Source organism: Podarcis erhardii, assembly GCF_964252035.2.
Source record: "Podarcis erhardii genome assembly, chromosome: 5".
Classification (NCBI taxonomy): Eukaryota; Metazoa; Chordata; class Lepidosauria; order Squamata; family Lacertidae; genus Podarcis; species Podarcis erhardii.
In genome coordinates this window covers 71,196,609-71,223,250 of record NC_138509.1, presented here as the reverse complement: position 1 = coordinate 71,223,250, position 26,642 = coordinate 71,196,609, and the positions used below count along the sequence as shown (strand labels likewise).

General features: G+C 41.4%; 1 protein-coding gene across 1 annotated transcript in view; it reads left to right on the top strand.

The window, feature by feature from the left end:
• The window catches only part of SERPINE2 (serpin family E member 2), a 29,422-nt gene extending 8,819 nt beyond the window's left edge, over positions 1-20,603 (top strand). Inside the window, exons 2-9 of the mRNA XM_081861620.1 lie at positions 4,295-4,570; positions 6,186-6,413; positions 8,258-8,455; positions 13,604-13,802; positions 13,922-14,022; positions 14,367-14,453; positions 15,561-15,644; positions 19,254-20,603. Coding sequence (XP_081717746.1) covers positions 4,315-4,570; positions 6,186-6,413; positions 8,258-8,455; positions 13,604-13,802; positions 13,922-14,022; positions 14,367-14,453; positions 15,561-15,644; positions 19,254-19,291 — 1,191 coding nt within the window. The 5' untranslated portion in view covers positions 4,295-4,314 and the 3' untranslated portion in view covers positions 19,292-20,603. The remainder of the gene's footprint in view (positions 1-4,294; positions 4,571-6,185; positions 6,414-8,257; positions 8,456-13,603; positions 13,803-13,921; positions 14,023-14,366; positions 14,454-15,560; positions 15,645-19,253) is intronic.
• Positions 20,604-26,642: the final 6,039 nt, after the last annotated feature.

The window sequence follows — 26,642 nt, the reverse complement described above, 5'->3', positions numbered from 1 at the left end:
CACAGACACTATCTCTCCTGTCTGGGATTATTCTGGTGTTATATCTTCCAGTGTTGGTAGGAGAGCGAGCGAGCGAGAGCGCAAACATGGTGCTAACTCTGTTTCATGGGGTTAGAGGAAAGGCCACATTTCCTCTTTTCAATTTGTAACTATTTTGAGGAAACTTGAGGGTAAAAAGGTAGCTTTAACTCAGGCATCCCCAAACTCGGCCCTCCAGATGTTTTGGGACTACAATTCCCATCATCCCTGACCACTGGTCCTGTTAGCTAGAGATGATGGGAGTTGTAGTTCCAAAACATCTGGAGGGCCGAGTTTGGGGATGCCTGCTTTAACTCTTTAATAAAAAAAGAGAGGAAGGTTATCATGGGAGTTCCCTAAATGGTCTGTATTGGCAATGTTGCAATTTAATTTGTTTGCCATCTTGACTGTGGATCAGTGAAGTACTCAGGCTTGTAGATGACACCAGATTATTTCAATAGACGAGCTGTTGTTTGGTGATAAAGCATATGGTAGTGCATGTGGAATGTGTTGTATGTAATATCATGTAATTCCATTTAAAAGTACCTCTGGTAGCAGGGCTGTGAAATACCTTGGAATGACAGCAGCTCTTTAGAGTAGGGATAGCCAGTTTGTTTGGTTTTTTATTATAACTTCCATCAGCTTCAGCTAGCATGGCCAATTGTCAGGTTTCAAATCAAATCAAAACTTTATTAGCAAAGCCAACAGGCCACAGCTATACAAGAATTAAAAATAGAAATAAGGATAAAAGGGAGAAAAGAACAAGCAAAAGGAGGTCGGTCAGATGAACATTGTCAGGTTGTAGTCCACAACATTTAGAGCAGGTGTGTGGAATATTTGGCTCGCCAGGTGTTGCTGAATTCCAGCCTCCATGGACAATGGCCAGACTTAATCCTGGAGTTTGGGGGAACTTTAGAAACAGTATGGGATATAGATAGCTGAAGAGGGAAGAGAAATTGGAAGAAATCACCCGCCTCCTAGAATGGAGGAGCAGCATAGGATCCATGCCTCTTACTTAAGCCCTCTGCTGAAAGCTTATGAATGGTTCATTTCTCTTTATTTCTGGAAATATGTGCCCTCGATAATTTCACATGAATCTAATCTAGCCAATAAAGTCTGTTCCAGGAAGGCTAATATAAGACTAGCTTTCTTTATAATGGGCACACTACAGTCATATTGAATGTGTTTGGTACTCCTTTCATGATAAGATAAATGTTGCTTTTTTTGCTCTTTGTTCTGCTTCTAGTGACCAGATGTGCAGGTGAATATTTTCATTGATTGCTACAATTTATTTGGCTCCTGAGAAGAGAACACTACCCCACCTTTCCCAATGGCTTTTCCATGTGGATGGCAGTTTCAAATCTCATCTTAATATTAATAATATTAATATTTATGATAAAATTAAGCTTGTAAGGTTTGGGTTAAATTATCTCAAATTAGGGATACAATATTAGAAAATTATAATATAAGATTGGAAACAGGGTGATAAATTGCTGGGTAAAGTTTGAAAATTTGGAACGCAGGAACAAGAGATGCGAGGAAGTCCAAAGAAGTGAAAATGTGGATATTGAAAAATTATATGTTATATTTGTTTGTTTTCTCTATTGTATTAAGAAAATTTTTAATAAAATATTTATGAAATATTAACGTTGTAGTTCACAGGAGATCACCCTATGGCCTTCCAGATGCTGTTTAACTTAAACTCCCGTCAGGTCATGCTAGCAGGGACTGGTGGGACCTAAGAAACCAACAGCATCTTGAGAGCCACAGGTTCTCCACTCTTGTTGCAGAAGAATGCAGTGTGCCTAAAATTAAAATAGGAAAGAAGAATCTAGTTCCAGGCATGATTTATTGCATTCTGTGGCAGCAGCAACTTCTGACGTGTAGAAGCATTTTCATATGGTTCAGAGAGATAATTTTTACTTGAATTTTGAGGTTCTCTCACAACACACACACACACATGCATACACTCATTTGTTTTTCTGTGATGTGATCTCACATAGCGGAATGTTGTGTGTGAATGACGCAACCATGTGGTAGGGACAGCTTGGTATTTTCCCATGTAGTCAGCATGATATCGCAATACAGAAAAGCAGCTCCCACACAACTGCAGCTAGGTGTGAAGGACACCTGGGACTTGCTAGCTTGTCAGCAAATAGTCTGTTTTGATGACACTGTGCCAGTGAAGCCACAAGTTCAGCCACTACTTTCGGAAAATCTGAGCAGTGTTAAACCTGTTACCAATAATTGGGGTTTGTTTTGGGTTTTAAAAAATCCATTCATTCTTACTCACTCCCAGTTCTTTCTTCTTCTGTTGCTGCATATTATCCTAGAAGAGCCGCTCAACTTCATGTCTAGGATATTCTGGCATATTCAATGAAGAAGGCAGCTTTTTATAGTTTACAGAGTAGGGATGGAAGGTTATATCACTTCTGGTTCTCTCACTGTCTAATTTTCCAGTCTTCAGTCCACTTCTCTACAATGTGCAACAATTTGCTTTTTTACATATAAAAAAATCATCATGGAAATTATTCATCAGTTTTGTGCAAATTTCTCCGAATAAACACATTTTGAAATGCAGGCTTGATTGGTATACATATTTTTGCAAGCAGTTTTCCTTAGTTCAATTGATTTTTCTATGGTTTTTTCATTAATATTTTCTTTTTGATGCACACTTTGCCATACATTATGCATTTTTGTAAACACTGGTTGGGGAATTGCATTGCAAAATTTGGATGAGTGCAAATTTTGAAGGCTATCTGTGCTTCATTTCATATATGGAGAGGTAGGAGTCTGGATGCGTAGCAGTGTTTCCCAACCTTGTGCCTCCAGCTGTTTTTGGACTACAATTCCCATCATCCCTTGCCACTGGTCTTGCTAGTCAGGGATGATGGGAGTTGTAGTTCAAAAACAGCTGGAGGCACAAGGTTGGGAAACACTGGCGTAGACTGCACTGATCACGGGGTCATTTTCTCTTGAATCCAAGGCAGTTAACTCATTGGAACTCACATTTTTTTTCAAGCATTTCAAGAGGGAAGGGGGTGGGATTAGGGAGATTTTACGAAGAGAACAGAAACCTTCTCTATGCTCAAGTAGTAGCAAGAAGAAAGCATTGAGTGGAAGATAATGGACTTTTATAGCTGACCAGGGCACATCTCTATCTCTTGCTTACAGGACATAGAACCAACTCCTAAGAAAAGCTTAGGAGAGGAGCATGGTGGATTCAAGAATACAATCACGTCTGCCACAAGCCCAGAATGTAGAAGGAATATTTTTTAATTTTTGGTAATGGTAATACTTAAGTTTCTAATGCAATCAAATCAGCAGGGTATAAAGCCCAGTAGCCTACCAACTCTTTATAGAGCCAAATAAGAGTAAGATTCTGATATTTGGGCTACTGAGCCTAGGGCTTGCCGATCAGAAGGTCGGTGGTTCGAATCCCCATGATGGGTTGAGCTCCACGGTGAGTTCCTGTTGCTCGGTCCCTGCTCCTTCCAACCTAGCAGTTCGAAAGCACGTCAAAGTGCAAGTAGATAAATAGGTACCGCTCCGGCGGGAAGGTAAATGGCGTTTCTGTGCACTGCTCTGGTTTCGCCAGAAGCGGCTTAGTCACGCTGGCCACATGACCCAGAAAAACTGTCTGCGGACAAACGTCGGCCCTTGGCCAGTAAAGCGAGATGAGTGCCACAACCCCAGAGTCATCCGCAACTGGACTTAACTGTCAGGGGTCCTTTACCGTTACCTTTACAACAAGTTTATAAACCATAGTTAGGATTTGATTTAATATAATATACATGTCTAGGTTAGCAGTCTGAGCATGATTTTCAGTCACTATAGAGTGACTGGAGTATTTCCTGTACATAGTGCAAAATCACATGTATAACCAATAAGACAGTTGTAGCCAGCGTGGGTAGTCTCAGTCACCATGACCAATGATCAGGGACACTGGGAGTTGAAGTCTAACATTGGAAGACACTGTAGTGGTTACTCCTGATATAAAAGCACTTCATGTGCTTTAAAATGCAACCCTAAATACCTTTTCTGACTTCAGATCCTGAACTGATGACTTAAGCTTGTCATCAATCCTGTTTTTTATTCCTTCTAGACTCTTTATCATATAACAGTAGTCAAAGTTTTTTTTTCTTGTGAAAGGCTAGGGATACATAAAGGCATATGACTTTCAACCAATGGGGACAGTACCTGCAAATAAGTGCTATAAAGAACTGACATGCTTCTTCTGCTCGGTCCTTAACTTTGCTTCCCCCTCTCTCTTTAGATTGTTTTGGGTTAGGAATCATGAACGGGCGTCTTCCTCTCCTCTTTGCTGCCTTGATTTCTGCGTGCCTTTGCTTCCCACCGAGTCCTCTGTCTCTTGAGGAACTGGGCTCAGACATTGGGATCCAAGTTTTCAATCAGCTGGTCAAAAGCAGGCCGAAGGAGAATGTTGTGGTTTCCCCGCATGGAATTGCATCAGTACTTGGAATGCTTCAACTTGGAGCCGATGGCAAGACAAAGAAACAGCTAACAACCGTGATGAGATACAGCGTAAATGGTCAGTTGTTTTGATCTGTTGTTGTGGGCTTTGGGGTCTTTGTGTTCTTATGGGAAATTGCGGTATAGGTGAGAATTTATTTTAGTCACCGATACAAAGTGGGACTGATAGCAAGAACAGTAGATACTGTGTTTGAGAACACTAGCCAGTTATCTTGGTCTAGTGTGTATTAAATAAGTGACAGTGAAGCAGTATCTCTAATACCCAAAGACATCTTTGGGCACAGTGTGAAGCATTGATGCTAAACACAGTAAGTTCAACAAGGACTGTCCTCGTGGTTCCAAAGAAAACAGAGTTGAGTATCATTGACAGGCTTGTAGGGGGAGAATAAAATGCCCCTTTATGTGGGACTGACAGCTTTTCATTCCTGCCTCCAGATGTTGACTAAAATATCCATGCATTTAGTGATAAATTAAATCCACAGTACTATTGTGGTATCAAACTTTCCAAAGTTCTGCTTTTCTGCTCAGGATCTTGCTTTTGTCAGGCTGCATTCCTGACACTGGCAGGCATCAGGGTTGCATTCCTAGCCAGTAACCCTCCCTTGACAGGAGCTCACTAGACCTTGTTGGCTCCCTGGGTGTTTTGCAAGTGCCAGTATGATTTACAAGCACATTTCAGAATGGTAGTACCACCGTAAACATAACTCACTCTATCAATACCTTCCTCCCCCAAAATATTAATAATTATAATGGAACATTTCCCTATGCCTACTGAAACAAGAATACTGTAATGTACTAGCAAGTACACTATTGCACCATGACTTATTTTTTTCTTTCGGGAAATGGAAATCACATATTGCTGAGTCCTTCTCCAAACCCTGGAGACAAGAACTCTTTTGTGGAGTAATCTTGAATACCAAGAATTTTATACCTAATAGATCTATTTAAATCATCTGCAAGCATTTTGGTCCGCTGATATTTTTTTCCTGATTATATTCAGACCATTCTGGTGACAGAACTCCCTACACAAAAGTTTAAGTACTTTTCCCCAGCCACTTTGCATTGGAACGCCAAACAGCATGACACCTTCATGGTAGGCAAAGCAATTCCTCTCATGGAACTATAGGCCCTAGAGTATGTCTTTAGTAAACATGGTTTAGCAAACAGGAAAGCTAGCAGCAAGTCACAGCCTACTTCTATCATTTCCCCACAGTGAACTGCTTAAATAAATTGGTGGCAGTGCTCAGAATTTGCTCTGAGGGTGCACAATGGGTAAAACGGCAATATTGCAATCCAAGTGTAGCTCTGTGATTATATTCATGCCCACCAACAGTGGGTACCTTTCTCAAGGCTGCTTTATCTCTCTTGCAGTTCATCTGTTAAGTGCATTTGATTGATCTGTTGTCTTGGTACATTGTTTGAACTTCGAAAATGGGGCTGTGTGTTGGGCATGTTCCATAATGCCTAAGGTTTGCTTGGCTCTGGAATCCAAACGCATTTGGAAGTAAATTCCACTGGAATAATTGGAACTTGCTTCTGAGTGAACATGCTCCAGATCACAGTTTTAGGTGGCTTCTCAACCTGTTTGTGTGCTTACCACTGCTTATTTTGAAGAGGATATTTTAAGCATTTATTATTTTTTTACTAAAGATTCTTGCTTGTTTTTCAATCAGGGGTTGGCAAAGTACTGAAGAAGATAAACAAAGCCATAGTCTCAAAGAAGAATAAAGATCTTGTGTCAATTGCAAATGCTGTCTTTGCAAAAAGTGGCTTGAAGCTGGAAGTGCCTTTTGTTTCAAGAAACAATGAAGTCTTTCAGTGCAATGTTAAGAGTGTGAACTTCGAGGACCAGAACACTGCATCTGATACTATCAACCAGTGGGTCAGAAATGAGACCAAGGGTATGTGATACCAAGAGCTAACTTTTCTCTCCACCCCCCCTTGTTTTACCGTCTGTCTTGTTTCTGCTCTGGTTGTTAGATTTATCTCTCTTCCCACTCTTATTCACTACTCCTAACATATAGACCGTAAGCTACTTGGAGAAGGAACTGCTCTGCTTTGATTTGATTATAATGCAAAGCACACTGATGGAATAGAATAGTAATAAAAGAGTCTTGGATTGGGCAATATCCCTTTGTGTCCCTGGTCCCCAGCACCCCTGACTTAGAGAACAAAGCAGGTAGAATACAGTGTTTGGGGTCAAATAAGGCCACAACTTTCTTGATTACACATGTTAAGAGGTTTGGCATAGACACTGGGTGTAACCATAGAACATCCATCCTGCCAGCTGGAAGTATTATGGTAGGGGTCTATCCAGAGGCAGGGAGGACCTATGACTTAAATCAAATAGGTTTGCCCCCATAGGGTTGCCACCTTGAGGAGAGCTGTGGCCCTAGATCCCACTTGGTGTCTGGAAAAAGCATTTCCGGTTCCAGTATTCTTTTAACGGGATGCCCCTTTCCCTAGGAGAGGCAGGCAGAGGCTTGCAACCTCCCCTCCAACAAGCCAACCCAGTGCCAAAAGCTGTGTCTTGGATTTGGCAGTATCCCTTTCTGGAGCCTCTAGTCCCTGCTGCAACTGGTCTCTTCCTCTTCAGCTTAACATTTCTTTCCAAATTCTTTGAAAAACTGAGTTTTAAACATCTGAAGCATTTGGATTGATTTTGTACACCCTGCCTGCGAGTACAGGCTGTTCTTTTAAACATATAAAGTGTAAATCAAACTACAAAATGGTGATTAATATCAAATCTTTTTCACTAAACTTGTAACATCCTCTTGACTACATTATCTTCTGTGTGAGCACACAGGTAGTGGCAATTTCCTTGATACTTGCTTATCTCACTGTTTTGCCAAGAACACAATCTCCTCAAAGAATTCTCTTCTGTCCCTGTATTGATGGAAAGTTCCTTTCCTTCCTTGTGCTTTTCTTTATATCCACTCCTTTGATTGTTCTTTGTTCTTTTTATGATGAGATCTCAAAGAAAAAGCACCAATGGCAAATAAAGTGGGTAGTATTTGGGCCAGGGAGAAAGCTGAACGTTATTGAAGCCCATTGATTTCTTGTTTGTAAACTCATAGTGTTTAGTAAATTGCTTACTGATTTATATTACTTTAAAAACAAACAAACCCAAAACACTAACAAAAAAGCCCATGGACTGATTTGCCCCTGGAATTTAGAGGAAGATTTCTGCATAAATGCCAGAAATCTTGAATTTTGGGGGGGTTGGTGCCTGGGAGCTTCAAGATGCCTCAAGATGCATGCTGATCATGAGACTGGCACACATGTGTACAGAAGGACAGCAAGGTCTTTGAACAAGGGGGTAGGGTGTCCCTTAGAACACCTTTCCCCAACTTGGTGCCCTCCAGATGTTTTGGATCATAACTCCCAACCACATATGAGAGGGCACCAGCGTGGGGAAGGCTACTTTAGTACAAGATGGATTTCAATGGGTTTGATCCAGGCAAACCTCCAAGTGTATTGAGAAGATTTGAAGAAGGTTTGGCAGCAACCCAGGGCTAGTTCCAGGGGTTGGGAGCTCTAGACCCTCTATCAATCTTTCTTGTGCTTTACTGAATCACAGCTGAACTCCAGCATGGGTCTTCTGTGCATTCTCTTGGTCTCCTTGTAGCTTTTATTTAATGTAACTTGGTATTGAATTGGGTCCCCCCCCTCCCTTTCAGCTTTTATGATTAATAAGCTTCTTTTTCTGCTCGTAAAGCATAGGGTTTCCTTTTGTGCTTTTCAGGTATGATAGACAGCATCGTATCTCCAGATTCTCTTGATGGTGAGCTGACCAGATTGGTGCTGGTAAATGCAGTATACTTTAAGGGACTATGGAAATCACGTTTCCAGCCAGAAAACACAAAAAAGCGAACATTTAACGGAGCTGATGGAAAGACTTACCAAGTGCCTATGCTGGCTCAGTTGTCAGTGTTCCGATGTGGTATGTTCAATAATTTTTTTTCTTTGCTGGACTGTTTTTTTGCTCTAGAGTGGATTTCATCCTTAAAGCAGCAGGTGCCCATCTTGCCTGCTTTCCCCCAGTTTCTGAGGAAGGCAAGGCAAAAAAACTGGAGAAACTCAACATGTATAAAACCATCCCATGCTAAATTTTGTGGTGATGTTGTTTCTGGAAGGTACGAAGCATGAGAACAGCAATGCTTTTGCTGGTATGGCTCTGCACAACAGATAGGGAACCTGTGGCCCTCCAGATGTTGTTGAACTACAAGTTCCATCATCCCTGGCTTTGGGCAGTTCTTCCTGGGGTTGATGGGAATTGGAGTGTGTGGAAATGTCATTGTTTCTTTGGTGTGTGCACCCACTAGTATTGATGCTATCTACGGCCCCCTTTTTATCCTAAGCTTGGCTATGTAGTTGCCATTTCTTGGCCAGTAACACTTTCATTAGCTCAGATTCTTGCTGATTCCCTCATGATGATTTCAGTTGTCTTGGAGGAGGCAGCTAATGTAAATCTCTGCCTGCTGAGAAAGAAGTGATTCAGCATGAGCATTTTAAATCTTGTAACATTTCCAAACTCAGTTCCAATGTAGCATAGGGAGTGTTTGAACAAAAGGAAGTGTTTTCGAAGAATGCGGAAGCAGTGGCCTTGCAGATGATGGTGGATTCCAGCTCCCATTAGCCCCAACTAGCATGGTCAGTAGTCTGGGAAGATGGGAGTTGTAAGTCAACAACAACTGGGAGGCCACAGAGTTCCCAATCCTGTGCTACTTTATCCCTTTCAGAATTCCCTCTTCCAATGAGATGTGGTCAGGTTTCCTTTCATTCTTGGCAGAAATCCAGCACTAACAGCTCCGATCTTCTGTTGAAACATTTTGTGTTGATAGATAGCATATGGTCTTCCTAATAAGCATTAGTACTCTCATCCCCTTAAAGAAACCCAAGCTGGATTAACAGGTTTTAGCTCCATAATTCATAATTAAACGTTCATACCTCAACACATGCATCAAAGTGAGACTCTGAATAAAAATGGAGGGGGTGGGAAGTGAGAACAGCTTTTAAAAATTGCACCAGTTAATTGGGGGCCAAGCACTTATAGTGCAATATTGTGCATGTTTGCTTGGAAGCAACTCCTACTGGGTTCAATGGGCTGACTCCCTAGTAAGTGAATTAGGATTCCAGCCCACTTTGGAAAGTCTTCATTAGCTTGTTCATTTTGATTAATTAAACTTGGCAACTCTAATACAAATGCTAGCTTACAAAGATTCTGTATTTCACAACAGACTATTGCTATTTGCAATACTGCAAATCTATAACGGGATGTTTGATATTTCAAGATTTCTGAAATAGGCACCCTATTGCTAATAAAACTATTATTGTAATATTTTGAAGTTGCCAGTTGAACCTTACTTTATTACTAGCAGGATGCTTATTTAAATGTTGAATGTAAAGAACAATGAAAGTAACTTTAAAAGGGATAACAGGAGTCCTTAAACGTTAAAAAGCTTTTCATATTTTTGTTGAAGATACCCCATTCTCCTTATAGCATATGCAGCATTTGAGAATAGAAGCTTTTTACTGAAACTCTGTAATACTAACTGGAAAACATTGTGCACACAATAATAATTTGCTGTAGTTTTTCCAACATTGTATTTTTGTTGTTTAGCTAAGTCACCTGATTTCTCATATGGATGTCCTGCAAGAGAGTCAAGAGTCTCTTTGATGATAGTTTTAAAAACTTAATATTTACACATTATCGTTTGGCCAGTTGCAACCTTCTTACAGTATTAACATTAATTCTTATCCCAAGAGAGCAGTTCCATTTTTAGGACTGTTTCTTATCCAGTGTAATATTTGGGGGTGCAAGGTGGCAAAAGGAAGGCCATCTGTTCTGTGTTTGGTCTGCTCTAGCCTCACTTGGCATGGAAATTCAGCTTGTATATAAAGAATCTGCTGAAGACACTGCTAAATTTTGGTACCTTTAGGTAGCAAACTTCCTTCTTCCAAAGAATACCATGTTCATTATTGTTATGCTGTCACTGAGATAGCTCGTGTCACCTATACTAATAGTGAATTCAGGTGCTGTTACTTTTATTAAGCAGAAATGATAACAACATTTATATATCACTTGATGCTTGTAAAACCTCTAAGCTGCTTGCAGCAATATTAAAATTATCAATAAAACAGATCACAATATTTAAAGATAATTAAAATTAACTGTAAAAAGGTTAAAAAACACCCATATCTGTGAGTCTGGGCAGGCTTGCCTGAACAAAAATGCTTTAAGTTGTTGTGGCAGCTTTACAGTGAAAGCAGGGCTGCTGAAACAGAAGGTATCAGCATCTTCAGGGAAGCTCCAAGGTTTGCAGAAGTACAAAGCAAACAAAAAGAGGGGACACTCTCCTCTCAAAAAGGCTCAAAGACAGACATACTTAAAGCTGCAAAATGCTTGAGTATTTGGGGCAAGCAGTGCATTTGCTGTATTTCCTGACTGTTTTCTTGATGTCCTCATAATACCAGATTTATGGCTCGTGTTTAGAAGTTATGTAGTTGGTATGACGCTTGGCCGGTTTGCGGATGTCTTTCCCCCAGTTTCAAACATGGCCGGTTTGCGGATGTCTTTCCCCCAGTTTCAAACATGTATCTGAAGAAGTGTGCATGCACACGAAAGCTCATACCAAGAACTGACTTAGTTGGTCTTTAAGGTGCTACTGGAAGGAATTTGTTTTGTTTTGACTATGGCATGAGAAGATAGGGAAAGCCCCTTTTTTTTTGTTTCTGTGTGTCTATTTCCTTACAGCTTTAATCTATTGCAGAAGCATTGAGAAACAATTACTATCAGTAGCATGCCTTCATATGCAATGATATTCAGGTACCCCACCCTGGGATATGCAGTGGTGAAAAGGGTGGGTTATGCATTTTAAAAAGTTTAGTCGTGGCACCACAATTTCTATAACATTCTTTAAAGGAGGCTTCACCAACCCGAGGAAGGAGGTGGGATTAGGGCAATGCTGGTGGAGGGGGGAAAGAGAAATACATTGGTACCTCGGGTTAAGAACTTAATTTGTTCTGAAGGTCTGTTCTTAACCTGAAACTGTTCTTAACCTGAGGTACCACTTTAGCTGATGGGGCCTCCCGCTGCTGCTGCGCTGCCGCTGTGTGATTTCTGTTCTCATCCTGAAGCAAAGTTCTTAACCCAAGGTACTATTTCTGAGTTAGCAGAGTCTGTAAACTGAAGCATCTGTAACCCGAGGTACCACTGTAGTGATTCTTACCTGTGCATTTCATTGGCCTCTTAGTCATGCTGGCCATATGACCCGGAAGCTGTACGCCGGCTCCCTCGGCCAATAAAGCGAGATGAGCGCCACAACCCCAGAGTCGGTCACGACTGGACCTAATGGTCAGGGGTCCCTTTACCTTTTTTACTGTGTGTGAGGGTGTTTATATAAACATTAAGAACATAATTTACAGAGCATAATAATAGTTAAAATAATAAAAAACTAATCATAAGAACAGTCCCCTCCCCACACACATTTAACAGGCCATAGATTATTTAATGGCTGAAGGCCTGGGTAAAGAGGAATGCTTTTATCCAGCGCCTAAAGACATTTAATGATGGTGCCAGGCGAACCTCTTTGGGGAGAGCATTCCACAAATGGGGAGCCATCACAGAAAAGGCCTGTTCTTGCGTTGTCACCTTCCAAACCTCTCAGTGAGGGGAGATAGGGAAGGGCCTCAGAAGACAAGTGGAGGGGCTGGGTCAGTTCATAAGGGGAGAGGCGGTCCTTCAGGTACTGAGGTACCAAGCCACGTAAGGCTTTATAGGTCAACACCAGCACTTTGAATTAGACCCAGAAACTAATTGGCAGCCAGTACAGTCAGGCCAGGATCGGAATTATATGCCTTGTCTAGACATGGAATAGTTGGTATTCACCAGTGTGCATTATAATCAAACTTAATCATAAGTTTTGTTTAGTCAGACCTGTATCAGGATCATTTGCTAAAAACATTGGGGGGGATGTCATAATGATTCCCTGTCACCCCACAGAACCCCTGAAATTTCCATGAACCAGCTTGTGCAGGTGTGCTGTCTGAAAATCTGTAGTAGCAGAAAACATTGCACAGGCAGAGTCTTCAGACAGTCAGAGCTGGAAGTCTGGGCAGCTGCCTGTTGCTACTTGCTTTCCTTCAGCCTAGCCTGAAAGGTATGAACAATCTCCTTGGCATCGGGATGAACATAAGAATAAGAATAATAATTTTTTATTTATATCCCACCCTCCCCAGCCAGAGTTGGGCTCAGAGCGGCTAGCAACAGTAAAAATAGCACAGTTTACATAAAATCACAGTCAATTGATTGAAATACATTCTAAAATCAGTTCAGAATCAAATTAAGGCAACCATTGGGCTTGAGTTCTATGAGGATTACAGAAGGAAGGGGTCAGACTGTGCCCTGGCCAAAGGCCTGGCGGAACAGCTCTGTCTTGCAGGCCCTGCGGAAAGATGTCACGTCCCGCAGAGCCCTAATCTCTTGTGACAGAGCGTTCCACCAGATCGGGACTACGGCCGAAGAAGCCCTGGCTCTGGTTGAGGCCAGCCTAACCTTCCTGTGGCCCGGGACCTCCAAGATGTTTTTATTTGAAGTCCGTAAGGTCCTCCGTGGGACATACCAGGAGATGGCTTTTGTGTTTCTCCTATGAGCACGGGAAGAGACATTCTGATGGCCAATGGGGCCAAAAGGGAGAAGGAACAAGTGAGGCTCCCCTCGAACCTGAAATGTTTGTGGGTGTGCTGGCTTCATCATGGTCTCTTCACCTGCAGAGTGATTAGGGAGGGGAAGAAGTGACCTGCAGGGCAGGACAGCAGCTGCAGATGAAATGAAAGGGGCAAGTTGGGATATTCACAAGGAAGTTCTGGGGCAAAAAAAAATGTCCTTTTTTCTGCCGTTCTTTGCCAGCAACTTCCTTGTAGATCCCTAACTCTCCTTCAGGGAACAGGCTGAGGACAAGCTGATCCAATTTGTTTCAACAGCTCCTTATTACTGAGACAGTCTTGCAATACAGACTGAAGGTTTTCTTGTCTTGGATTCCCCCCCCCCCCAACATCCCTTTTCTTTTACTTGCCCTGTTTATTTCAGGCACAACAAGTACTCCTAATGACTTGTGGTACAATATCATTGAATTGCCATACCACGGTGAAAGTATCAGTATGCTGATTGCTCTGCCCACGGAAAGCACAACTCCTTTGTCTGCTATTATTCCTCACATTAGCACGAAAACGATACAGAGCTGGATGACAACTATGGTGCAGAAGAGAGTGCAGGTTATTTTACCCAAGTAGGTTCTGTTCCCCCCACTTTATCTCACACATATTTATGTCACCCCTATTGAAAAATCTTTTCGCAATTGGACTTAATTTCAGTCTCAGGCTGATGCTTTTCTGTTGCTCCCACCAGGTTTACTGCGGAGGCAGAAACAGACTTAAAGGAACCTTTACAGGAGCTTGGCATTCGAGATATGTTTGATCAGTCAAAGGCAAATTTTGCAAAAATAACAAGTGAGTTACCCTCTCATTCTCTTGTCCGTGAGTTTTAGGACTAGGGATTTGTGGAAATAATTTGGTTGGTTTGAATTTTATCCCACTTCTCACTGATATTAAATTATCAAAACACTGTATTGTGATCTCTTAGTATCATTTTTTTCATGCCAAGTGATTACCTGGTACAATTTTTTTAGCAGGTGGGGGGAAATGGCATATCTTAATAACAGCATACAGAAGCAGATTGACTTCTCCTTATGTTTATGTATTACAAAAAGGGTTGGCTGCTCCCTGGAATGTAGCATGGGGATGTGTATACATAATATTTATGGCACATATGTTCTCTGTTTGACCCTTAACAGGAACAGGAAACATTCATGTATCTCAGATCTTGCAAAAAGCAAAGATTGAAGTGAGCGAAGATGGAACCAAAGCATCTGCAGCAACAAGTAAGCATTTCACTGCTTCCCCATAGTCATCATTAATGCATATAGAAATTTTAGGTTTTTTAAAAAATAAAAATAAAATCGTAATTTCATTAATTTTAAAGTATAGCTGAAATGGCATTGCCAAGCCAGAATAATCATTTAACAGACTTTCAGAAAGCACTTGTGCATTCCCCCCACCCCTCAAGCCTAATAGGAACTTAGGAAGGCAGACCAATGGTCCATCTAGGTCAGTTTTGTCCACACTGACTGGTAGCAGCTCTCCAGCATTCAGAATGTCTTTCCCAGCCCTGGAGAAGTGGGAGATTGAACCTGAGACCTTCTGCACTCAAAGCAGACGCTCTGCCCCTGAGCGAACCCCTTCCCCAGTTATGTCACTCTGCAAGGCAAAATTCTTCACTTGGAGATTTTTCTTTTCTTTTTTTCAGAAAGTAGTGTAGAATTTTTCTAAATAAATATAGCTTAAAGCTGGGGCGTTCATACACTCACCAGAGCAATGTGACTCTCAGTAGCTACTGGACTTCAGCATTTCCAAATTATAGAATAATTTGCGCAAATCTAATTATAGTTTAGGAATATGGCATTTTAAGTCTCAGACTGATGCCTTTCGGTTGCCCCCACCCTGAACTGCTTAAAAGGTAAATAGATTAAATTATTCAATTTAGGAAGTACTGGTATATTGCTATCTATTTAGAAAAATGTTCACTAGTTCTACAAAAAGGTCTAAAGGTGATGCAAAAATGAAAAATACAAAGTGTCTTACAAAAGTATTCAAAATACAGTAATACTAGGTAGGAACTTTTCAGAACCTGTTTTTAAACCTTGCTTCTGTTTAGGCACACCTGCCCAGATACGTAATTTTAAGAGGTTATTTGATTGGGTAGGTTGTTTTGCAATTGCTGTTTTTATTTATATATATTTTTTTTTTGGGGGGGGGAATGATGTTAACTTGCTTTTAATGTTTACTTTTAGTGGGTATTATTTATATAAGCCACTTAGAGGTTTTTTGTTGTTGTTGATTAAGCAGTTTATAAATCTTGCTAAATAAAATGTAAAAATAAGTTTAGAACCATCGAGTGACTATTTTTCCCCTGTTTCTGTTTGTCCAAGCTGCAATTTTAATAGCCAGGTCATCCCCACCTTGGTTTGTGGTAGACAGGCCATTTGTATTCTTCATACGGCACAATCCTACAGGTAAGTAATATTGACTTTCACTGAATTAAATGCAAACAGCCTTCCTCAGGAGACAGAAGCCCACAGCTAAAAACAGACACCTCTTACATGCTTTCTTGCCTTACAAAATTTGGTCCTTAACCTCCTCCCTCCTTATACTGTGCATAAGAGATTTCTTCTCTTGGAGGCATTGCAGCTGCGCAGGATTTCAACACTCGAGGGGTTGTTGCCAGGGACTAACAGGCCCCTCTGTTCCACTGGCATATTTATTAGGTCATCTCCATAAATGGTGCATGCTGGAGGTAAAAAGTGCCAATGCTGTGGAGGAAGAGGACTTCTGGCATGAGTTCCCAGACACAGGCAGCTCAGGACATCAAAGGCACATTATGCGATTCCGAAGAGGAGCACTGGCCGGTTGTCAAAACACACATCTCCTCTCTTTGCTCCACTTCGAAACCCTGTTTTTCTTCTAATTGATATTCTAGGCTCAGGATGAGCTAGCTGCTTAGGAAAAACACCTTCTCACCTCCCTCACCCCCAGCTCTGCGCAAAAATGACTCACAAGGGGACTTGAGGGACCAGGACATCTTAACACAAACACACAAACACACACACACTATATATGCAACATTTCAGTCATCTCATTGTCTCCTCCACTACCACCCAGCATCAAAGCAGGCTAAGAAAATCTGCTGGCATGCACTGAATATTTTAAAGATGCCATACAGAAGCGGCAGGCTGATTTCAGTGGAATCTTGTAGGAAGTGTTGCTCCTGGTAGCAGACATCAGATGCATAAGTGATTTTTTTTTTTTACTAAAGCTGTACCTGGTGGGTTAGATCTTTTGAAGAACGGATCACAACTGAAAACCAGCACACTTCATACATCCACCTTCTCTCACGCAGGGAGGTGATTTGCAGGCCCTTTGTATTCTCTGGAGGCAGCTACGCTTAGCAATACCTAGCAAGCATTCAGTTATTAATTCAAGACAAGCCCTCTGTATATAACTTCATAAGAAGGGGCTTTTTAAAACAGGGAGTTGGGAATGAAATACTCTGGGATTGAGGTTCTGGATGTTTGTTTGTTTTTCTTGTTAAAATTCAGTGGCCCAATTCAGGCAATAAGACCTCAGGGAATACTATCTTGCTTCTGATTTTTGTAGGTTGCTCTGGAAGTCTTGATGGTGCTTTAAATAAATAAAATCTTGCATTTTCTAGCACTAGCCTTGGGGGCAGGGGAGAGTACCACACATGAGTGGGTGTAGGGACGAGCCCGGTCCCTGTCACCCTCTATGAGTTCGAGGGCAGCTGTTTAAAGCAGGGAGCCTGTTTCATCTTCTGGAAGCTCCCCTCGTGATGCAAAGCCCCAATTTCCCGCAAGCAGAGAAGTCTTCCTGCTGCAGACACTACGTTTCAAAAAGTCAGGTTTATTTGTTTTAAGTACTTTTTTATCCTACTTTTTAGCCAAAAAGGGTCCCAGGGCGTCATAACAAAAATAAGCCACAATTCAGTCTCTGCACTGCAGACTTTGATTCTACAGACACGGGACACAAGGAAAAAGTAATTACAAGGAAGAAAGAGAAAAGCAATCTCAGAGACCAGGTCTTAAAAGTTATAGTTCTTATAAGAAACAGCTAAGGTATAAATAATTTAGGTAGCCTATTGTAATTGCTGCCACTAGGTGATAGTTGAAGGAAGGGCCAAATGCAGCTGTTATTAAGTAGGCCTGCCTGCCTTAGTTTGTTTTATTTTATACATTTATATGCATAGCTGTCAACGTTTTCCCTTTTTTAAGGGGAATTCCCTTATTCCGAATAGGATTCCTCACAAGAAAAGGGAAAAGTTGACAGCTATGTTTATATGCCATGAGAATCTTAACTAGGTGGTGTGTATAATAAACTGAGTTAAAACAATAAAAAGACAGATAAACTGATATGCTTTATCACATATTTATCAGCAGAATTGTATAAAGCCACTTATTAACGAGCATCTTACAATATACATTTAAATTAATTCAATAATTTTTTGTTAGTTCTCAGTATGAAAAGATTAAGTTTGACTGGTGGCCGAAGTTTGGAAAACAAATAGTACACATACTGATTGATTGATTGATTGATTGATTGATTTGTGTAGCGCCCTTCATCTGAAGATCACAGGGCGGTTCACAACATAAAACTACAAAATGAGAACACAAAATACATAATAAAGCAAATTTATAAGGCCATTGAATTTTTAGATAATTGTTTTCCCCTGTGGCCTAAAGATATGTAATGAAGGCACCAGGCAAACCTCCCTGGGTAGAGCATTCCACAAGCAGGGAGCCACTGCAGAAAAAGCCTGTTCTAATGTTGCCAACCCTCTGAACCTCTTTGTAGAGGAGGCACATGAAGAAGGGCCTAATCCCCAGTCTGACCTGACAGTGGCAGACCTCAGGCTCTCAAATTTCAGCGGTGCCCTGTGCATCACTAAAATTCAGTGTGTCCCCAGTCTCTAGCACTTTGTTGTACAGCCGTGTTGTAAGGTGCCCCCTGCAGCATGGTGCCCAGTGCCTTTGCAAAACCACCTCTTGCCCAAGGCCAAAAACACACCCACTCCACCCACCCAGGTCTCTGTGATACAGACCAGATCGGCCTCCTCGTCCAGATCATGGGTTTGGGAGGTCTTACGCAGTGCCAACCTGGCATTGAGCAACACCAGCCGCAGACCCCAGGGCTGCACACATTCACACTAGAAGGATCTTTATGTGCTTTTCTTGCTCTCTCTCCCCCCCCCCCCCAGCAGCAGATGCAAACTGATGAACAGAGCCACTCTCTGATAACCCACATACACAAGTATATAAAGTGGCTTTTGTGAACTGGCTAGCTGGGAGCTCAAGTCCAGAGTGCATGCCTTGCTCTCTTCCTCTCTGTTCTTGGGAATCATTGACAGTGTCTGCTGAAGTAAAATTGCACTGTACTGCAAAATGTTGAACATTTTTTTTAACTCCCATTGATTTTCTGATACTTGAGTGAAATTAGGGGATTTAAAGCTCTTCAGTTTTACCAGATCCTGTTCCTTAGTGTAAATTACTAAATTGAAAGGGAGTCCTTGTCAGGCTTTAGAAACAGGCAGCAAAGTATCTTTGCACAATAAAAGCAGAATAGTGGTTTCTACCACAAGTTTTATCATTTTCAAAACTCTGCATCACATGTATGAATGTCTGATTTTTAAAGAATTCTTACATATTGTCTGGCATTTAACGGTACCAATTAATTAAAGTATTTAATTTACATTTTCATATACCAACTCTCGCCTCTGAGAAGTTGAATCCATGGACTTGTGAGAATCACAGTTTAAAAGCAGAAGTACTGTTTCCTTTTAGAAGGAAGTGCAATATTTGATGACATTTCCTATTAAAACTATGCATCAGAATCAAAATGACCTTAAAACTGAGCCTTTATCTTTTAGGATCACAGACTAAAATTGGGTTCCACCTAATAGTCATTAATACATTCAAGCTTGCTGCTTAATGGTAAGCATTCTTGCCCAGATTGTATTGAATGCTGAACCATCTGGAGGATTTTGTTTTGTTACAAAACAGGTGAATTGTGAATCAATCCAATATCTGCAATAACCTTTTCTTGTTCCACAGGTGCAGTTTTGTTCATGGGACAAGTCAACAAACCTTGAATGTGGGAGATTTTCCTTCTGAAGCAAATTTTAAAATGAATGCCCTTCTTCCGTTGAATATTTTTGTACATTATTATTTGGCTATGAACTAGCATTTAAGTGTGATTGGTCCAACTAGGTTTTGAAAAGGAGTTTTAAGTAGCTGGGGAGTGTTGTGGAAAAACAAAATGCCTTTTCAAAACAAGATTCTTAAAACTACTGATTAGTTCCCTGTGCTAATAACTTTTGAAATTTGGGGTGGGGGTGGGGTATTGAGTATTTTGTATTGTGATTTTAAGTCTTAACCACAGTTGGAACTAAAGGAGCAACTTTGATTTCTGTTTGGTTTGTACATAAATGCCCTCCTGCTACTATTGCCATCCACCGAGTGGTTTGACGAGGCATTGCCGTAAGAATTTCAAAGCTTTAGCCATTTTTATTTTATATTGTGCATGCACTGCTGAGACTTAAAATAACTAATGTCCCAGTTAACGCCTTTGCATTGGTGTAATGTTAAACTTGTCATTGCTAGTATACACTTTCTATGGATTTAAATTTTATATTTTTTTGTACAAAGGAAAAAAAATAAAAGTCATTAAGAACAGATGAAAGCAGTGTAGTATCAGAGTGATGTTGGCAGAGATGATTCGTGAGTTGGATGTAAAAGGTCGGCTGCCAAGTGGAAGGAAACGCAAGTTTGAATTCTCTGGACCGATGGGATTTTGCTGTGCTCTGGTATGCGGTAAACAGCTCCAGCAAAGACTGACCTCCGTTTACTCAATATTCTGAAATGTTCCAGACTGTACTATGTATGCAGGTATCCTAAAATATCATTCCCGGAGGTAATGCATGGACAAGATAATTGTACGTTAAGAGAAGTTCATTAAAAAGTGTCTACGACTGGTGTGGCACCATAATTAAATACAGAAGAAATTGTTAACTGGACACAGCCACCTCCTTTGGGTAAACCTTTTTCCATGTGTGTTTTGGTTGTGTGTACAAATAAGAACGAGATGAGCTATGCCATCCCTTGAGTCTGTTGGGTTTTGAATACTCTGCAGAGAAGTCCGCATATTTTTCCACCAGCTTGGTGAATTTTAGCTGCCCCGGTTGAGATCAGGCATTTTCTCTTTACCTCTCAGTGATGTTATTCTCATGAAGGTTAATCTCTGTTCAGTTAAATGGAAGTTGTTTCTCATATCAGTTACTGTGGTGAGAATGTATCTGAGAAGGCCAGTGGTTTTTATCTTGTATGTAAAGGGGAAAGAGAAACTCTACGTACATTCTCCATACGATCAGCAATAAATGTTCCTTCTTGTTTTGGAAAAAATAACCTGTGCTATATTTGACGCATGATGACTTTCAACACAAGTTGAAAACTTACAACTACATGTTACCATTTTCATGCTTGTTTTGGAATTAGCCCAGTTACCACTTTTGCTGTTATTATTCATTTATACTTCTTAGGACTGCTTCCCACTTTCCCCAAAACATTGGGCCAGTAGGTATACAGCTTTAATTAGCAAATTTGCCATGTGGTAACGAGAACTTGTAAGTTATACCCCTCTCTCAGCTGCACATTTGGGATATTAACCTAGTGGTGGATGGTTGCGGAAGGACCCTGAGTGAGAAGCAGGGAAGGGTGAGAGACCAGGAAAAGAAAAGAAAGTTCCCAAAAGAGAGCTTGAGAGGGTTCAACACTTTAAGGATTAAGAGCTACCTTTGAGAGAGGATTCTGCATTTTCTGTTTTCTTTCTCTCATGTGTTTTTGTTTTTATTTAGTTTTATCTTACTGCACTATGAAAAAGCTTTAATAAAAATTCTTATTTCTTAAAAAAGGAATATTAACCTGGGAAGCTGAAGAATGGATTATCCATTCCAGCGGGGGGGGGGGGGCAATAAAGTACTTGCAGAACAGAACAGAATCCTGTAATTTTACAAAAGATACCACTTGATTACTATAGTCTGCTATACTATATAGGCTTTTCGTCCTCCAATCCGGAAAAGGTAGGGATAAACTGGATTGTGTTTTAACATGCTCTAATGTGCCTAAAAAGCTGGTGTTGGATTTACCACTGTCCCATTTGTTAGATAGGATTCATCCCAGATTATTCTGCCTGCCAGAGGAGAAATGACAAGCAGATGCTTAAAGAAACAGTCCCTGTGGCTAGCAAGAACAAGCCAGAAACTGAAACTGCGGTTTGATCCTGGCTTGTTCTTGCCAACCATACTTTTAAACAAAGCACAGTTCCCAGAGGTCAGACACCATGGAGCTATGATTTTTATCTAAAATAAAAAAACCAAAAGTTTCCAATCTCATTGGGGGCTAAACAGGAGGAAGGCAGGAGTTCAGAAGCTTGATGCTCATTCACGTAGCAAGAAACCATTATTTCAGCTGAACTAGGCTTATGTGTAAACTTCTGTTTTATACTAGGCCTTAGCTAAAGTTTTTTTTTAATATACAACCACACCCTGAGGAGAAGGTCATAAAATAGTGCCTGCTTTAAGCCTCTGCTCCCAAATGCTAACCAAAATGGAAGAGCCTTTGAGAAATGGTTGTTTCCTGAAGGACCACAGGTGGAAACTCTAGCAGTTGAAGTGAAGAGATGTCTCCACACAGCCAACATATGCTTGGTTCTTCTAAGAGCAAATACATTGTTCCCCTGCTTTTTTCAGAAGGAATTGCAGAGGGGAACATAAATATGCCATCTAAATTTTCAAGAATTGCTTAACAATCTTCAGTTTGAACCTCCGTGACACCATAGGAGCGAAGATTCCACTTTGTAGATAGGAAACTGAGACTGAAAATGACTCGTCAAAAATCATCTGATGCGTTCAGACAATATCTGCATGGCCTATAGTCAAGTGAATATTAGAACCCATATTTCTCAGCTGAACGCTGTTGTTTTAATCGCATCATTTTGTAATGTCTGGTTTTGCTTAAGACATTCATGCCTTTGCCTCTGAAACTACTAGGCCATGTGTGTTTGAGAGCTTGTTCAGCTTTTGGACAACTAAGTGGTCTAGTTTTAAAAAGAAAAAGGTTCTAGCTTTGGTCAGGAAGATTAATATAGCTGCTCCTTATTCCTGTAAACTCAATTATTAAGCTTTCCGCTCAAGTAAGAAATGTGGAAGTGGGAAACCAATTAGTGCAAGAGGTTTTGTACAGCGTTCACCCCAAATGAAGCACCTGCCTGATCCTGCTATTTGGTTCAGCAGGAGTCTGCATGAGGGGTAATGTAGTTTATGAGCATCAGGGCCCATTCAGTTCTAGTCTCGTTTGGTGTATGTATTGTTAGTATGCAAGCTTATCTCTACTACGTAATATTTAAACCTACAAAATTGTGCTCTATTTTGAAAGTTTTTTTTTTTTTTTTTAAAAGCAAGGCACAGTCTGTTGTCAGAATATTTTGAATAACTTGTTTTCAGAGATTGAATTGCAGAGGTTTGGGGGGTTTTTTATTTAAAAGGTTATAGCACCATCTTGTGGTCTGATCACTGATATAACATTGAATAAAACCTGTCTATTTATATTAGTGTGTCTTGTTTATCTAGTTACATTACAGTCTCCACTACCAAGTAATTCTAAGAAAATCCAGAGTCTGGCAGGACCTTTTTTTGGGCCAACTAAAATGTCACAGGTGTAGTAGCATTTTTAAAAAATAACAATAAGATTAGGAGGCTCAGATGACCAGTGTTACTTTTTAAAAGCTGAGTTTACTATCTAGAATTGGAAATCAAAAGTGCCAGGCCAAGAAGAAAATTATAAAAAGAGGCAAAAGCTATGGTTTATTTCGAACCAAAACTCAAAATGCTACAATGATCCACAAATGGAACAATGCATACTACAAAACTCACGAAAATGCTATTTAGTGGTACAGAACAACAACATCTAACTCCATACTGCAACCTATTGTTATATATGCCTCATGGGTATGCCTTAACTTGGTCTCCTTTGGAACCCAATAGGCTTACTGACATTTGTAGTATTTCTTTATAATCGTACAGCTTGAGAAGAGGTGGAGGTACAGCTTTAAACATTTCTAGGAGGGTTGTATGTGCACCTCAAGATGGCTCCAGAACCAATTTGACTCTCTGACACTCCTCAGGCAGGTTTTCTGAAACCAGCATTTCTTCACCCATAAGCTTGATGACATCACCCCCAGTCAAAGGAAAGGTGAAGGGGGCAGGGGAGAAAAGAAAGACATGCCCCATTTTATGAAATAGGCTTTCCTTTCCCAGAGCAGTCCGTGGCCATTTCCTTATTATTTGGAATAAAATTGTCTCTAACGGTCCCTATAATAACCTGTATCTTAGTTTTTCTAATAATGGAATGAGCATGGCTAGATCTCCTTGACTGGTTTGTAGTGGCAGTTCTACCATGAGTATTGGGAGAGACCCAGCCCAAACCCATAACACTACAGTGGTACCTCGGGTTAAGTACCTAATTCGTTCCAGAGGTCCGTTCTTAACCTGAAACTGTTCTTAACCTGAAGCACCACTTTAGCTAATGGGGCCTCCCGCTGCCGCCGCACCACCGGAGCACGATTTCTGTTCTCATCCTGAAGCAAAGTTCTTAACCCGAGGTACTATTTCTGGGTTAGCAGAGTCTGTAACCTGAAGCGTATGTAACCTGAAGCGTATGTAACCCGAGGTACACTGTATTTGGCAGGATGGGGAGCTGTGTTGTGTTGGTGCTCAAGAAGTTTATCTCTGGGAGCCTCGTTTTCAGAGTCATCAGGTATTGTCCTCACCTCCACAATCATGAGGGACAAGGACATGTTCATTATTTTTTTAAAAAAAATGTAAAAGAGGGACACCTGTTAATGTAATACATGCCCCAAGTCCTAGGCTGTGGACACATCAGCGGTTTAAAACACAACAAGGTGGTTTCCATCTGTGGCACATGATGTACAAACCAGAGAGGGGAGGAATGCATTTGCCGGAAGCGCATTACCTGATTCCCTACGCTTTCAGCCCCCTGACCTCCAATGAACTGTCATCTGTGCACGTCCATTAGCTGTCTGAACTCTACTAACTGCAGCTTGTGTTTTCAAATGGTGTGGCGGAAAATGCATCAGATGAGTGTTTCCCATGAAACTACTGGATACCTATGGATTGTAGTTAATGTCCTATGTACTCTGCTTCAAACAGCAGTGATGGAAGTGCACTGGGGTCAGAGTAAAGGGAAATGGGTACACTGCCCTACTACCGGGACAGCAAACTTTTTAGTGGTTTGCAATCACCGGCAGCCAGTAACATATGTACCTGCTAAAGTTGGTGCTGACCAACCAAGAACATTGGGGCGGTTGCTCTGAAGCAGCTCAAGTCTGTTGTGGCAAGCACCCTCTCTAAAAACACACAAGCTAACACGAGCATGTTGAACCCACTGTCTCACTAGAGTGGTGCATGTTCTAGTTATCTCCTGCTTGGACTACTGCAATGTGCCCTACGTGGGGCTACCTTTGAAGATGACCCAGAAACTACAACTAATCCAGAATGCGGCAGCTAGACTGGTGACTGGGAGTGGTCACCAAGACCATATAAAACTGGTCCTGAAAGACCTACATTGGCTCCCAGTACGTTTCCAAGCAAAATTCACAGTGTTGGTGCTGACCTTTAAAGCCCTAAACGGCCTCTGCCCAGTACACCCGAAGGAGCGTCTCTACCCCCATCGTTCAGCCCAGACACTGAGGCCCAGCTCCGAGGGCCTTCTGGCAGTTCTCTCACTGCTAGATTACAGGGAACCAGGCAGAGGGCCTTCTCAGTAGTGGCACCTGCCCTGTGGAACACCTTCCCATCAGATGTCAAGGAAATAAACAACTATCCAACTTTTAGGAGACATCAGAAGGCAGTCCTGTTTAGGGAAGTTTTTAATGTTTGAAGTTTTATCATGTTTTTAATTTTCTGTTGGAAGAAACAGAATATTCTGCTGGGGAAACCCAACCAGATGGGCAGGGTATAATAATTATTATTATTATTATCATTATTATCATGGAACTCAAGGGTGTGTAGTGTCTTGACAACTTTTCACCAAGGTAACGGCTCTCACCTGAAGAAAGCATCTCTACCCCTCTGTGGGGTCCCTGAGTTCAGAGGCAGTTGGGGAACAATGCTGGGAGTTAATTATTGTTTGTACGTTTCAATGAGGTTTCTGGTTGCTTATGGCTGAAAGCAGGACTTGAGGAACCTTCAGTTTGTCCCAGCAAAGCTCTTCCTAGTGCTCAATTGCATGGTGGGGTTTGCATAGTAACAATGTGTACTTGAAAGTATGCCCTATAGAATTCAATAGGGGTTAGGTAAAAGTAAAAGGACCCTGACAGTTAAGTCCAGTCGTGAACGACTCTGGGATTGCGATGCTCATCTCAGTTTACAGGCCAAGGGAGCTGGCGTTTGTCCACTCCGCAGACAGTTCTTCCGGGTCATGTGACCAGCATGACCAAGCCACTTCTGGCGCAATGGAACTCCGACATCAGAGCAGCACACGGAAACGCCATTTACCTTCCCACCACAGCGGTACCTATTTATCTACTTGCACTTTGATGTATTTTCGAACTGCTAGGTTGGCAGGAGTTGGGACCAAGCAACGGGAGCTCACCCCATCGCGGGGATTCGAACCTCCGACCTTTTGATTGGCAAGCCCTAGGCTCAGTGGTTTAGACCACAGTGCCACCCACGTTACTCCCAGGTAAATGGGATTAGGATTCCAGTCTTAGGTGAAACCCTTAAGGGAGACACTTTAGTCTGCAACATGCACATCTAAAAGGCAGCCTTGGTGGTGGTAATGGGGTGGGGGAATGCTTTATCCTGGTGGGAGACCAACACGAATGCTCTACACTTTCTGATTCCTTGTGGGACAGAGAGGTGAGTGGCACTTTCTCAAGTGGATAGGGATACATCATTTTCCTTACTCCACCCCTTTAATTTGGAAAAAAACAGCAGCTAAGTGCCAAACCACTGTCACATGCTTTGCATGAAAAAAGGTCCCTATCAGCTACGGTTAAATAACTGCACTGGTAGGCTGCTGCAGTCCTATACAGTGGTACCTTGGGTTACATACACTTCAGGTTACAGACTCCGCTAACCCAGAAATATTACTTCAGGTTAAGAACTTTGCTTCAGGATGAGAACAGAAATCATGTGGCAGCAGCGGGAGGCCCTATTAGCTAAAGTGGTGCTTCAGGTTAAGAACAGTTTCAGGTTAAGAACGGACCTCCGGAACGAATTAAGTACTTAACCCAAGGTACCACTGTACATACATACATACATACATACCAGGACTAAGCCCCATTGAATTCAATGGGATTTATCTCTGAGCAGACATTGCACGGCTAGTGATTTTCAGTTTTGCCTGTGAATGGCAGGGTTTTCT